This window comes from Hyperolius riggenbachi, chromosome 10 (assembly GCF_040937935.1).
Source record: "Hyperolius riggenbachi isolate aHypRig1 chromosome 10, aHypRig1.pri, whole genome shotgun sequence".
In the NCBI taxonomy this organism is placed as follows: Eukaryota; Metazoa; Chordata; class Amphibia; order Anura; family Hyperoliidae; genus Hyperolius; species Hyperolius riggenbachi.
The window spans coordinates 77,603,377-77,616,548 of NC_090655.1; the positions used below are offsets into that span (position 1 = coordinate 77,603,377).

At 45.4% G+C, this 13,172-nt stretch overlaps 1 protein-coding gene across 5 annotated transcripts in view; it reads left to right on the top strand.

Moving 5' to 3' along the window:
• The window catches only part of ATE1 (arginyltransferase 1), a 170,532-nt gene that overhangs the window by 41,528 nt on the left and 115,832 nt on the right, over window positions 1-13,172 (top strand). For all 5 annotated transcript variants that reach the window (XM_068257584.1, XM_068257583.1, XM_068257581.1 and 2 more), the window contains exon 6: window positions 5,041-5,258. In XM_068257584.1, coding sequence (XP_068113685.1) covers window positions 5,041-5,258 — 218 coding nt within the window. The remainder of the gene's footprint in view (window positions 1-5,040; window positions 5,259-13,172) is intronic.

The window sequence follows — 13,172 nt, forward strand, 5'->3', positions numbered from 1 at the left end:
TGCAGCACAAATCCCCAACAAAACACTGACTCAAAACGCTGGCGTTTTCGATAGCTCTTCACGATTTCTAGTGTGCCCCTAGCCTTAAAGAGACTCAGAGATGAGTCTTCTTGCCTTGTTTTACTTACCCGGGGCTTCCTCCAGCCTCGTGACCATGGATGTGTCCTTCACCGTTCTGCAATCTCCCGTTCAGCCGCCGTCAACTCTCGGTACGCGGCTCAGTCTGACTGAGTGACGTCAGCCGGGGCCTTCTGCGCTTGTGTATGTGCAGGAGGTCCGCCGCTGACGTCACTGAGCCGCTTCCCGGAGCTCACCGCGGCTGAACTGGAGATCACAGGACTATGGCAAGGGACACATCCATGCTTATGGGGCTGGAGGAAGCCCCGGGGTAAGTAAATAAAAGAAGGAAGACTCATCTGAGTCCCTTTTTAAAGGTAGCCTGAGGTGTGAGACATATGGAGGCTGACATATTTATTGCCTGACTGTCTTGCTAATCCATCGCCTCTAACACTTTTAATGCCCATAGTCACGGGCTACTTTCGTTGCTTGTCGCTAGGACATGGAAGCGTGTGCGCGACTGTTCGGCGACAGCTCGTCGCCAGGTCCCTCCGCATACACATGCGGAAGAGGTATTAGTGCAGCGACGGAAGCTGTCGCCGACGTTCCTCACCCCCCCCCCCCCCCCCCCTCACCCCGCCGGAAGCGTCGTGCTCTGGCTATTGGTTACTGTCGCTAGTCCGCATACACACGCGGACTAGCGACAGTTGCGGCGGCAACTGTCGCCATGCGATTGACCGCCGCCAATCGCCTGGCGACAGCAGCGACGAGCGGCGGTTCGGGGTGCGCGCCTCATACTCATGGGCGACCTGTTGGCGCAACACACACACGCCACGTGGTTGCGGCGACAATTGTAGCCCGTAAGTATGGGCCATTAGGCTGGCAGCAGACTTGTTTGCATGTGCAGGAAATGCATACTAAATCACACATGATGAAAGTCTATGGGCCGCAGGGGCATCTCTGTACATCATGGGGCCCTCCAGCAAAACTTTGATGCCCTCCCCCCAATGTTCACACCCGTTCCCTTGCCTGCCATAAAACAAGTGAAGCCATCATGATTTTCACACCCATAGCAACCGGATCTTAAGTATAGTTCCCCTGTACCGGAGGCGCTACACCTGCTATTGCTGAAATTCTGTTTTGTCCCCACGTTTATTGTCTGATGAAGCGGGCTTGGCCTGCGAAACGCGTTGCACTGCACTTTTTGGGGTACTATATAATAAATGTGATTGCTACTATTCAGACAGTCTTTCGTGTCTGCTTTATGGAGGTAAGTCCACCATTTCCTCCAAGCAAATTTTAAAGGTTTTATCTATTTTTATCCTGCTGGCGCCTCTGTTCTTCTACTACTATGAGCAGATTGTGTAGGTAAACCCTCATACTACAGGGAGGTGGTAAGATTGGTCAGAGATGGGCCAATCATAATTGAAAGTGTGTACCAGGCAACTAGTATTTTTTTAAAAGGCAATAAATATGTCCACCTCCTTATGTTTCACTCACAAGTTAGCTCCTGAAATGAAAATCACCTTATGAGGTAAAACATTTTATCTGTAGAACTTTTTTAAGGTGGCCATACACTGGTCGATTTGCCATCAGATTCGACCAAGAGAGGGATCGTATGGCTGCCTTTACTGCAAACAGATTGTGAATTGATTTCAGCATAAAACCGATCACAATCTGTGGAGCTGCCGCTGCTAACGCCCCCCCCACCCCCCTGCATACATTACCTGTTCCAGCAGGCGCGAGTCCCCTGGTCACTATGGTCTTCTTCTCCACTCCGGGGTCCAGACCGTTCCTGCAGCTACTGAACTTCCTGTCCAGGGGAAGTTTAAAGAGACTCTGTAACATTCAAAAGATCCCCTGGGGGGTACTCACCTCGGGTGGGGGAAGCCTCCGGATCCTAATGAGGCTTCCCACGCCGTCCTCTGTCCCACGGGGGTCTCTCCGCAGCCCTCCGAACAGCCGGCGACTGTGCCGACTGTCATTTCAATATTTACCTTTGCTGGCTCCAGCGGGGGCGCTGTGGCGGCTTTCCATTCCGAACTACACGGAAATACCCGATCTCATTCGGGTCCGCTCTACTGCGCAGGCGCAGGAAACTTGCGCCTGCGCAGTAGAGCGGACCCGACGGCGATCGGGTATTTCCGTGTAGTTCGGAGCCGACAGCCGTCAGAGCGCCTGCGCAGGAGCCAGGAAGGTAAATAATGACGTCACCGCTGCCCGGACTCCACGGAGGGCTGCAGCGAGACCCCTGACGGATGGAGGACGGCGTGGGAAGCCTCATTAGGATCCGGAGGCTTCCCCCACCCGAGGTGAGTACCCCCCAGGGGATCTTTTTATGTTACAGTTCCTCTTTAAACAGTAGAGGGCACTCTACTGTTTAAACTTCCTGCCGGGACAGGAAGTTCTGTGTAGCTGCAGCCGGTCCGGAACCCAACGCGAAAAGAAGACAGCCGTGACTGTGGGGACTCGCGCCGGCCGGAACAGGCAATGTATACCCGCTGTATTGCGTCCAACGCCGCTATCGACGCACTCCCGACCCGCCGGCGATCGAGAAAAATCTTCCGCATGGACGGATCGACTGGAACGATCGATTTCGGACAGAAATCGATCGTTCTGTCAACGGTGTGCGCTGCGATTTCACAGCCGATTTGATCTCTGTGATGGAATCGGCCGTATATCGGCGGGAAAATCGTTAGGTGTATGGGCCCCTTTAGAGTCTTTGAGTTTTATTGTCATTTTAAGGGCTGAAAAACTAGCTCTGAAATGTGAATCTCCTTTTTACACTATTTTAGAAGGATGTTTAATAGTTTATGCATAAACCACTTTTTATTTTTTTTCCTCATTCGTGAAAAAAAACGGGCTTAAAATTAAATGTATTATTCATTACCCTGGATGGAACTGATGTGGTGAAAGTACCCCCATCTTACCATCTACCAGATATGGGGCTTGATTCACAAAGCGGTGCTAACTGTTAGCACGCCTGTGAAAACCCCCTTGGCACGTCTAAACACGCTTTTCGCGCGCAAAACTTTATGCGCGTAAAACTTTACGCGCATACTGCACAGAGCGCAGGGCGCTCCGCGCGAAGTGCCCATTAAAGCCTATGGGACTTACCGCGCGTAAAACTTTGCGCGCGTAAAAGTTTATGCGCGCAAAGTTAGCGCGCGATCTGATTGAGAAATCCGGTGCTAACCTACTTAGCACCCTGGTTAGCGCGTGTAAAGACTTTAGACGTGCTAAGTAGGTTAGCACCGCTTTGTGAATCAAGCCCATAGTCAGTGTTTGTCCTCTGTCCCTAGCAGCAGTACATGCGGTGTAGGTAACAGCACACATGCAAACATACATGCATATATCATCTGACTGGTGTGTTTCAGTGATCCTTGTGGTGAGCTAGAAAGAGTGGTCTTTTGTTGGGACTTGAAATTTTGTGCTACTTTTTTTTTTTTTTTTCCTCATTTATCCTACTCTCCCACTAACCAACCGAACTATGAATCCCACAGAATAATGAATGACATAATACTGTGGCGTAGTGATTAGCACATGCCTTGCAGCGCTGGGTCCCCGGTTTGTATCCCAGCCAGGGCACGATCTGCATGAAGTCTGCATGTTCTCCTCATGTCTGTGGGTTACCCTCAGGAACTCCGGTTTCCTCACACATCCCAAAACATACAGATGAGTTGATTGGCTTCTACCTAAAATTGGCCCTAGACTACGATACATACACTAAATGATATATACAAACACATAACAGGACATATTATTATTTAGTATTTATATAGTGACGTATTTCACAGCACTGTACAGAGTATATTGTCTTGTCACTTACCTGTCTCTCAGAGGGGCTCACAATCTAATCCCTACCATAATCGTATGTCTATGTATGTATCATGTATGTGTTATAGTCTAGGTCCAATTTTATGGGGAAGCCAATTAGCTTATCTGTATGTTGGGATGTGGGAGGAAACTGGAGTGCCCGGAGGAAACCCATACAAACATAGGGAAAGCATACAAACTCCATGCAGATAGTGCCATGGCTTAGATTCGAGCTGGGGACCCTGTGCTGCAAGGCAAGAGTGCTTACTACTACCAAACATACATACATACATACATACATACATACATACATACATACATACATACATACATACATACATACATTACATAGACATATGACTATGGTAGAGATTAGAATGTGAACCCCTCTGAGGAACGGTTAGTGATCAGACCATATATACTCTGTACAGTGCTGTGGAAGATTTTGTCGCAAAATAAATACTTAATAATAATAAAAACCTAATAATGAATCTGCATACTCTCTTATGGAGGTACTGAGCATCAGTGATCATGTGACTCAACTGTGGATGGCTATACCCAATCTCTGCTTCTCTGAAGCTCTGCAACTGGATATGCAGAGGTTGAACCCCTCCCCTTCACACTTCACAAAGATGGTGCCCTTAATTCTGAATGAGAAAATGTCTTAAATACAGGTAGCTTTGATAGGCTGAATATACTCTAAAAATATAATGAATATAACAAATATGACTAAAGGGGAGGAGTGATCAGGAAAGTTAGATTTAGTTACATTTTAATGGATAATTTAAAATATTTTAGCATTATATTTTACTTCTTATTAGTTACATTTCCTTCCATTTAGTACTGCTGTAATGTGTATTTATGGCAACTTGTCACTAGGGGGCAGTGTGAAACAACTTCTGTTTTCAGTTTCTATATTTTCTGATAGTAGAGAGAGATCAATGCATTCCAAGATTTTACAGCGCAAGGAGTTCTGACGACTGAGGTAAAAAGCAGTGCGCTTATCTCAAAACGAGATAACTCTACTGGAAGTTGCTAATGGGTTAAATATCTAAATCTAATAAAGCTTTTAAAATGTATCTGAACTGGGGCTATAAGTCTGATAACGAGAAGCGTATGTGAGTATTAGGTATGTTTGTTATAAGGCTCTGCTTTGACCCATCGCAGGTAAAGGCGCTGACTCCACTAAGCCGCCATGTCGGAAAGCCAAAGACCTTCGTAAAGAACGTCGCTTGAAGAAACTCGAGCTTCAGAATGCTGACCAGACAGCATCCTCAGGGGAAGCACTCGCCATGACAAACTCCAAGCCAAAAGCAAACGGGAGCAAATCCATAGAGGACTTCCTGGTGGTGGCTGACCCGGAGAATGCTGCACACAGACTTGTGGTATGACGTTCTCTTCTGTAGATTTAGTTCTACGTTTTTATGTAACACAGTGGTTTATTCTGTTTAACTGAGAGTTGTAGACAGCATAAGATGGAGCAAACAGCAACAGTGTTGTACCACACAAAGCAACCTCTAGCATCCAGCGGCACTTTGGCTCACTACGGTCCGCCATTGAGAGAAAGGGGTAGGATTCATGCATATGTGTATAGCCATATTCTCCTGGCTACACTGCTAAAGAGAAGTCCTGCAGATTCTCTGTAATGCAGCAAGAAAACATACCTGGGTATGCCCACATTTTACTTTCTACTCTTTGCAGCAAAATTACCCATGCAAGACAGTAGGAAGTTCGGTGACATTCTGTGCACTAAAAAATGTGCTGCAGCCGTGGTCACAAGGACTGATGTGTGAACTTTCCAGAATAGGATATTTTGGTCACGGCTGACTGCATATTAAAATAGAGAGGTAACTTAATATTAGAATGCAAAATGGCCTGTGTAGCACTAATGAATCTTGACAAGTTAAAATCTAAGTTTGTTTGGTCACTAAAAAATAGATAATCGCTTTTTTGGATACATTAGTTTTGTGACTGATGGTTAAAGATGAACATCAGACAAAATTAAAAGTGCAACTGTAGACGTTAAACAAAGATGCTGTTATTTTATCATTTGTAATTTGCTACAGAAGTTGCTGAAAAGATCAGGAAGGCCACACTTCCTGTGTTGGGGAAGGCCTCTTCGACTTCAGCAAATGCAGATGACCGAACGCTCGGAACACAACGCATGCCATCTGCGTTGCCGTACATTGCACTGCTGATAACATACGCTGCGTTTTTTGCAAGATCTGCACTCAGAAGTGTGATATTGCATTGTACTGCTGCGCAGAGCGTAAAGTGAGAGTGTCAGACAATGCAGTCTATGCAGTTCTGATGTTTTTGCATATTGCACACCATACTCCTTGCCGTAATGCGCACAGCAACGCATATAGTGTGGACAAGTCATTACTGTGATTTGACTTCTTCCCTAATTGCAGCAGCACTACGGGCTTAACCTCCTTATCGGGAATCCGAGTCAGACTCAGGACGGAAATCCACAGCTCAGATTCCCGTGCCTGAGTGAGTTAAATGCAGGTGCTGCTGCAGATCTCTGTGGTATGATGTGTTTCTTGTTTTTAGGGTTTAAAAGCTTGTGAAAAAAGTTCACGGCTTTTAGACCCTAAATCTGGAAATAATCATAACGCCAGGGAGGTTGATAGCTGTGTTGTCATTTGGGTATTAGTAATTGACCATTGCCATTAGTTATCATGGCATGTGTAGCTCTGTGCATGTCCTACAGACAGTTGATACAACAGTCTACCTAAGTCCCTCCCAGCAGCACTGCTGCAAGGATAGTGCAAAGAGAGTAGAATGATGATGTTGAGATATATTTAATTATATATATATTTTTAAAGTAAACCTAGTGATGGGAGGATCAGGAATGGGAAATTTGTATGAAAGCCTTGGTTTTTCTTAGTTTCCCTTCAACTGTCACATCCCACCAAAGTATCAGATCCTTCTGGATTAGATGAATTTTGCCTGTAGAAAGTCCTTTTTCTGTGCAAAACAGCATTTTTTATTTTGTACGAAAATGTACATTTTATGGGGTATTGGTAAATGTGAAGTAACCGCTTCATTGTTTTGGCCACCGGGGGGCACTATAGGATCACTGAAGAGCTTTTGTATTCCCCATGTCAGGTTTCAAGATATTCTGCAGTTAATATAGTGACTAAAGAAACAGCAATTTTCTTTAGTTTTGTATTTTATTCAATCCTTTTTGGCAGCTATTTGAGTTGTTGTTAGAGCCTTAAAGCTCTTTTGTTGGGAAATGCATACGAGTTTGTAGGGATATAGTATAAACAGGTTGCTGTAATCCATAACCACAATCTGTCTGAACTCTTGTTCCATTAATGCGACTTTGGTAGAAATATCTGCAGTGTGCACTCAGGGCTGTGTTACACAAGAGAATTATAAAATTGCTTATTTTATATGTTCATTTATAGATTTAGTCAGTTTTAGCCGCTGTAAAATCTGTCCTCTCCCTGATTTACACTCTGAAATCTATCACTGGTGGTGACATCTTTGGGCCGGCTTTTATGGAGCCAGCAGAGATGGGAGTAACCATTTGAGTCCCTGTAGCAGAGCCATGCATGGCTATAGGGACTTAGGTGCTACTGCAGGAAACTGCTGCATGCCGTCCAGCATCTTTCTGGTATGTGATCTGGACGTCATGCCATTTTAGGGCTCGGATAGAGGGAAACACGGCGTATCCGTACGTAGTGGAAACCGGCCCCTATGGGTTGTTCAGTTTGCAGTGGTTAATTTCTACTAAGAAGTGCCACAAAGAAGTACATTGGTAAACCATTTATAGCAGGCATGACCAAAGTCCGGCCCTGCGGCCAGATGCGGCCCGCAGAACCTTTTCTGGTGGCTCCCAAAGCTCTCTACAGTTGCTCCTCTGCCTCCCCCTTTGCTCGCCTGTAGGTCATCAGCCACCACAGTAGCAGTAGCAGCCACTGATTAGCAGCTGCCGCTATGCCAGCAGCAGTAACAGCCACTGATTAGCAGCTGCCACTGTGCTAACTGCTCACGGTATATGGGTTATTTCCCATGGAAATGCTTTATTTGACAAATGATGCAGGCATAGTGTACCTAACAGCAATCGGCAATAAATTGTTTAACTTTGCTAGATTGGTCCCCGATCTCAAGAATGGCGATATGGCACTTGGCCTAAAAAGTTTGGACACCCCTGGTGTGTAGGGTCATGGGCATTCAAGACTCATTGGTATGTGGACAAAATTAATACTAGTCCATTAGGTCTCATCCCGCTAAAGAGCCATATAACCCAGATTGAAGAAAAAATTAACGTTGGACAGATGAGCATTGGTCATTGGTCAGAGCTCACAGCTCAGCCAAACTTGCTCCATATGGAATTGTGTAGCTACAGGCCAGTCTGTGTGCCTGCTGACCTCTCTGTTGCAGAAAGTACTTACAATGGGAAATTGAGCATAACAGAACTGGACCATAAAACGGTGGACAAAATTCCAAATTCCACAGTTAAATCCAGCATCTGTGGGACATGCAGGAGAAGCAGATCTGATCCATGGAGTCCCCACCTTACAATTTACAGGAATGAAAGGATCTGCTGCTAACTTCTTGGTGCCAGATAACACAGAACACCTTCAACAGCTCTTGTAAAGTCCATGCCTGCACAGGTCAGAGCTGTTTTGACTGGCACTACGAGGGACATTCACAGTGTTGGGTAGATAGTTTGAATGCTTTGGCTGATCAGGATATTAGTGCTACACATGTCATTTTGTAATATAAAGTTCAGGTAATTCATTCAGATGGTGCAGGTGTATTTTACTTTGAGAATGCCATAACAATTTCCATCAATTTATGGCATTTTATATATTACACTGTATTTTGTTTACAATTTGCTACTAAACCTGTGTGCCTGAGACGGAAACAAGCTCTACTTGACTTACCTGGAGCTTCTTCCAGCCCCCATAAACTTACAGGTCCCTCCCTTCCTATTGCTGCCCGCTGTGCCCCTCTGAAAGCTCGCTGACTGGCCATTCTTGGGCCCAGGCTGCGCGCCTCCTCAATCCTTCAACTGTGGCTAGGTGTGCAATCGAGAAGGTGCGCAGCACGGGCCATGCTTGTGGCGTATCCTGTGACGGACGGTCTTACGGAGAAGTGGCGGAGCGCACTTGGAGGAAACGAAGGCATCGGTAAGTAAGTAAGTATACCTGGGGCTGGAAACAGTTCCAGGTAAATCACCCCCAAGGTCTCAAGTTTACTCTAAAGGGTTACTAAAGCCGAAAAAAAAACTTACCTGGGGCTTCTTGCAGCCCCCTGCAGTCATCCTGTGTCCACGCTGTCCTTCCACGACCCTCCAGCAAGCAGCGGTGACCCCCTGAAAGCTGGCTGGTCGTGGCCAGTCAGAGGCTACTGCCCATGCGCGGCTTTGAGCTGTGTGCACCTTGATCGTGCCCCCATTGCTGGGAGTGAAAATCAGTAACCCTTTGCACTCTCGCATGCAAATGTTCAAACAATTGCATTCACAGATTCACTCATCCAGGCACCACTGTTATCCCTACAGCTAAGTTAAAAGCCGGGGTCTTAGTTCACAGAAGAATGCATTCTTATGCTTAGTCACCTACACTGCGCAGAAGTACCCAGGTAAACCTAGGTGTCCTAACTCTGTGGCTAGGGTTTTAATTCAGTGCACTCCCTCCTTCCCCTGTATGTTTTTTTGTCAGCATGCACACAGCTTATGCTGGTGTATGTGCATGGTGCGCATGGATACATTACGTTAGCTCCCTTGTGCGATTGGTAAGATACACTAGCTATCCCAGGAGAGGACGTCAGGATGTGTGCTCCTAATCCCTAGATAGGTTTGATGCAATGAATATTTGCATGTCTGCACTATGCATGTTACAGGGCCAGAGTTAGGACAGCTATGTTTACCTGGGTACTTCTGCGCAGTGTAGGTGAGCATTTGAATGCATTCTTCTGTGAACTAAGACCCCGGCTTTTAACTTAGCTGTAGGGATAACAGTGGTGCCTGGATGAGTGAATCTGTGAATGCAATTGTTTGAACATTTGCATGCGAGAGTGTGAAGGGTTACTAATTTTTGCTAATTTTCTGGCCACACCACCTTCAGCACCCCCCTTTCCTTAATAACTTATTTAATGTCCTAACTAGAGGCGATGTGCCTTAATATGTTTTTTTTCATTGCTGGGAGTGTTCTGCACATGCACAGTAGAGAGATTTTTCCGTACTGTGTGAGTGCAGAACGCTGTTGTGCACTGGGACTTGACGAGGAGGTGCGTGGACAGCCAGCTTTGGGGGGCGGGGGGTAGCCGCTGCTGGCCGGAGGGTGTCGGAAGGACAACATGGGCATAGGATGATTGTGGGGGCTGCAACAAGCCCCAGGTAAGTTCAACTTTTTTATTTTTTATTTAATTTTTTTTTTTTTTTTTACTTTAGATTTCCTGAAGGGCCTGAGCCCACTGACGCCGTTGTGTTTACTTTTCAGTTACACATCAATGTTACAGATGCTGAAAAGCAGACAGAAGTGGACACAACTGCGTTAGTGGGCTCAGACCCTCAAACTGTTTAATTATTTTTGTTCATAACTTAAATTTCATGTTTTGTCTTTCATTTTGATGTTTTTTTTGCCTTTCATCATAGAATGATATTGTGCAGATGGTGCTTTGAAAAATATTTGTTTTATTGATGCTAAAAATGTCACAAAGGTAACAATAATACTAATGGAAGTTGCAGTTGGTTATCCTGGACTTTTTCTGTGTTCTAGAAGGTGTTCGGCTGAATTAAAGCGGTACCCTGCAGTAGCAGCAAAATGTCATCAAGAACACAATCGTCCATTTAAAATTCATTTAAAGTTATTTTTATGAGTTGGCCGATATTGTCAATTGGGGTCGGATTTATATCTTAAGAGCCTTTTGGAGCAAAATAGCATGATGCCTTAGACTCCGCTCTTCAGCAGGTGCCACACCCTGGTGAAACCTAATTTATGTTTATGAACACAGAAAATTTATGATGAAGTAAATGAACTTTAAGAAGAGGTAACCGTGTGTCACAAAGGCCATTGCTGGCTCAGCCACAAATTTAGCACACTTCCTTGTGGAGGTGCCCATTAACGCAATTTTTTACGATCGAAAGTAATCGGAAGGTAATTATCGATTTGTTCCCATAAGCAAGTCAATTAAAGCATTTTCTCTCTTTCAATATAATCATAAAATCCAACATTGGGATCGATGAAATTTTCTGATCCAATCAACCATAGAATTGTTTTAATTGATGTTCGCCACTCACTGTGCAGTTTTCTGTACAATACAATTGTAAAATTTATGTTTAAGGATCACGTCAATAAAAAAAAAAAAAGTGTCTATAAGTAAATCCGTCCCTGTTGCCAATAGAGGACCAGTTTTGACTAACATATTTTGATACTGTTGAATAAAAGGTAAAAGGGCTGGACAAATCTCTGGAGCCAGAAGAAGCCAATCCACTTTAAGATCTCCTGTAGGCAGCAGGTTCTTGCTTCCTCCTTCTATGCACCAAAGCAGGACTCTGTTACTGTCAATTGCAGCATTCATATTAATCAGTACAAGCATAAAGAAAATTGAAGCAACACTAAAGCAGATGTCTGCAACAACCAGTCAGAGGCCTTTATTTAACAGCCAAATCTGTAGTGGCTACTCTTGAGTACCTGCTGCAGCTTTATGCTGTCTTGGTGATGCAGCCCTAAAGATCCTGATGAAGTTAAATACACAGGCATTTTCTATTGGGTGTTTTATACGTGTTTGTTATGCTGCCCACCAGTCAGAATCTTCCACTCTACTCGCTTCACAGTGGAGCTAATTCATCAAGACAGACGTAGAGAAAACTGAAGTGGAATCGAGGAAACTCTACACAAAGAATTGAATGTGTGCATTAAACACCAAGTGAACACCTGACATATCTGGCCAGGCAAATTTGGCCCAATTGGCTATCCATGAGGCAATGCCCATGCAAATATGCACCCGGCCTCGCATGCCAACCCATGCAGGGTCAAAAACCAATGCCGCAAAGCGGTCGCCCTGCAGGAATTAGTTCATGCTGCAATAGCACTATCCAGGAGCGCCATGGGGAGGCTTCCCAATGCCCCCATACAACCGGGGGACCGCGGGGTCCCAGGCGCTCTCACTGCCTGGGAACCACAGCAGCACCCCGGCTATGCTCATTAGCAGAACGCAATGGACGTTAAGGTAAGTGCCTGTTTTTAAATATTGGGAGGTGGGTGCGGGCGGCTCTCCCCGGCGCTGGCCACGCTTGGGGGGGGGGGGGGGGGGAGCGCCTGCGCCACCCAGCCTCCCCCTCCGGGGTACTGCTGTGGTTCCCAGGCAGTTAGAGTGCCTGGGACCCCGCGGTCCCCCGGTTGTATGGGGGCATTGGGAAGCGTCCCCGTGGCGCTCCTGGATAGTGCTATTGCAGCATGAACTAATTCCCGCAGGGCGACCGCTTTGCGGCATTGGTTTTTAACCCTGCATAAGTTGGCATGCGAAAGCGAATGCATATTTGCAGGAGCATTGCCTCATGAATAGCCAATTAGGCCAAATTTGCTTAGCAAGATATGTCAGGTGTTTACTTGGTGTTTAATGCACACATTCAATTATTTGTGTAGAGAATCAAGGAAACTGCCTGGTTTCGTCTGTTAAAACAGCAGGGACAGCAAAAAAAAAAAAAAAAAAAAAAAACACATGTAAATAGATAAATACATTTTCTACTTTCATAACTTATGTAATGTACTGTCCACGTTTAGATTTCAGAGAATTTTATATAGTAAATAAAGAGAAAACTGTTCCAGGCATTTTCCATCTTTGCTGCCTGTGACTGAAGCCAATCCTGATGTAATTTCCTCCCCAACTCATTTTTTTTCTCCTGCCTGAAATTGTGTATTCTTTGCCAGCCCTTCTCCCCACTGAACTCTGTAGAGACTGTACTATTTTATCTAGCTTGCTTTGTAAACACGTGAGCACAGCATAGATTGTATTTCAGAAGTTTCCACAGAGGGGTGAGGTGTATTTTCCTTCTCAGCCTTGTGTCACACTGAACTGCCCCCAGCCAATCAGAGAGGAGCAGGAATGTGGGTGGTGAGATAACAAGCTTCCCTCTCCTCACCAATGTACCAGAATAAAGCCAGGCTGACTGAGATAAGATTCATTACAGCAGACACATCATTTTGTTGGAATGCTTGCAATGCAGACTGCATGTTGTCTATATTGTAAACACAGAGCAGTGGGTAAATGGAATTTGATTTTATGGCTGACAATCCTGCTTTAAATGAAACAAGGGCTTTGATAGGTTCTCTGGG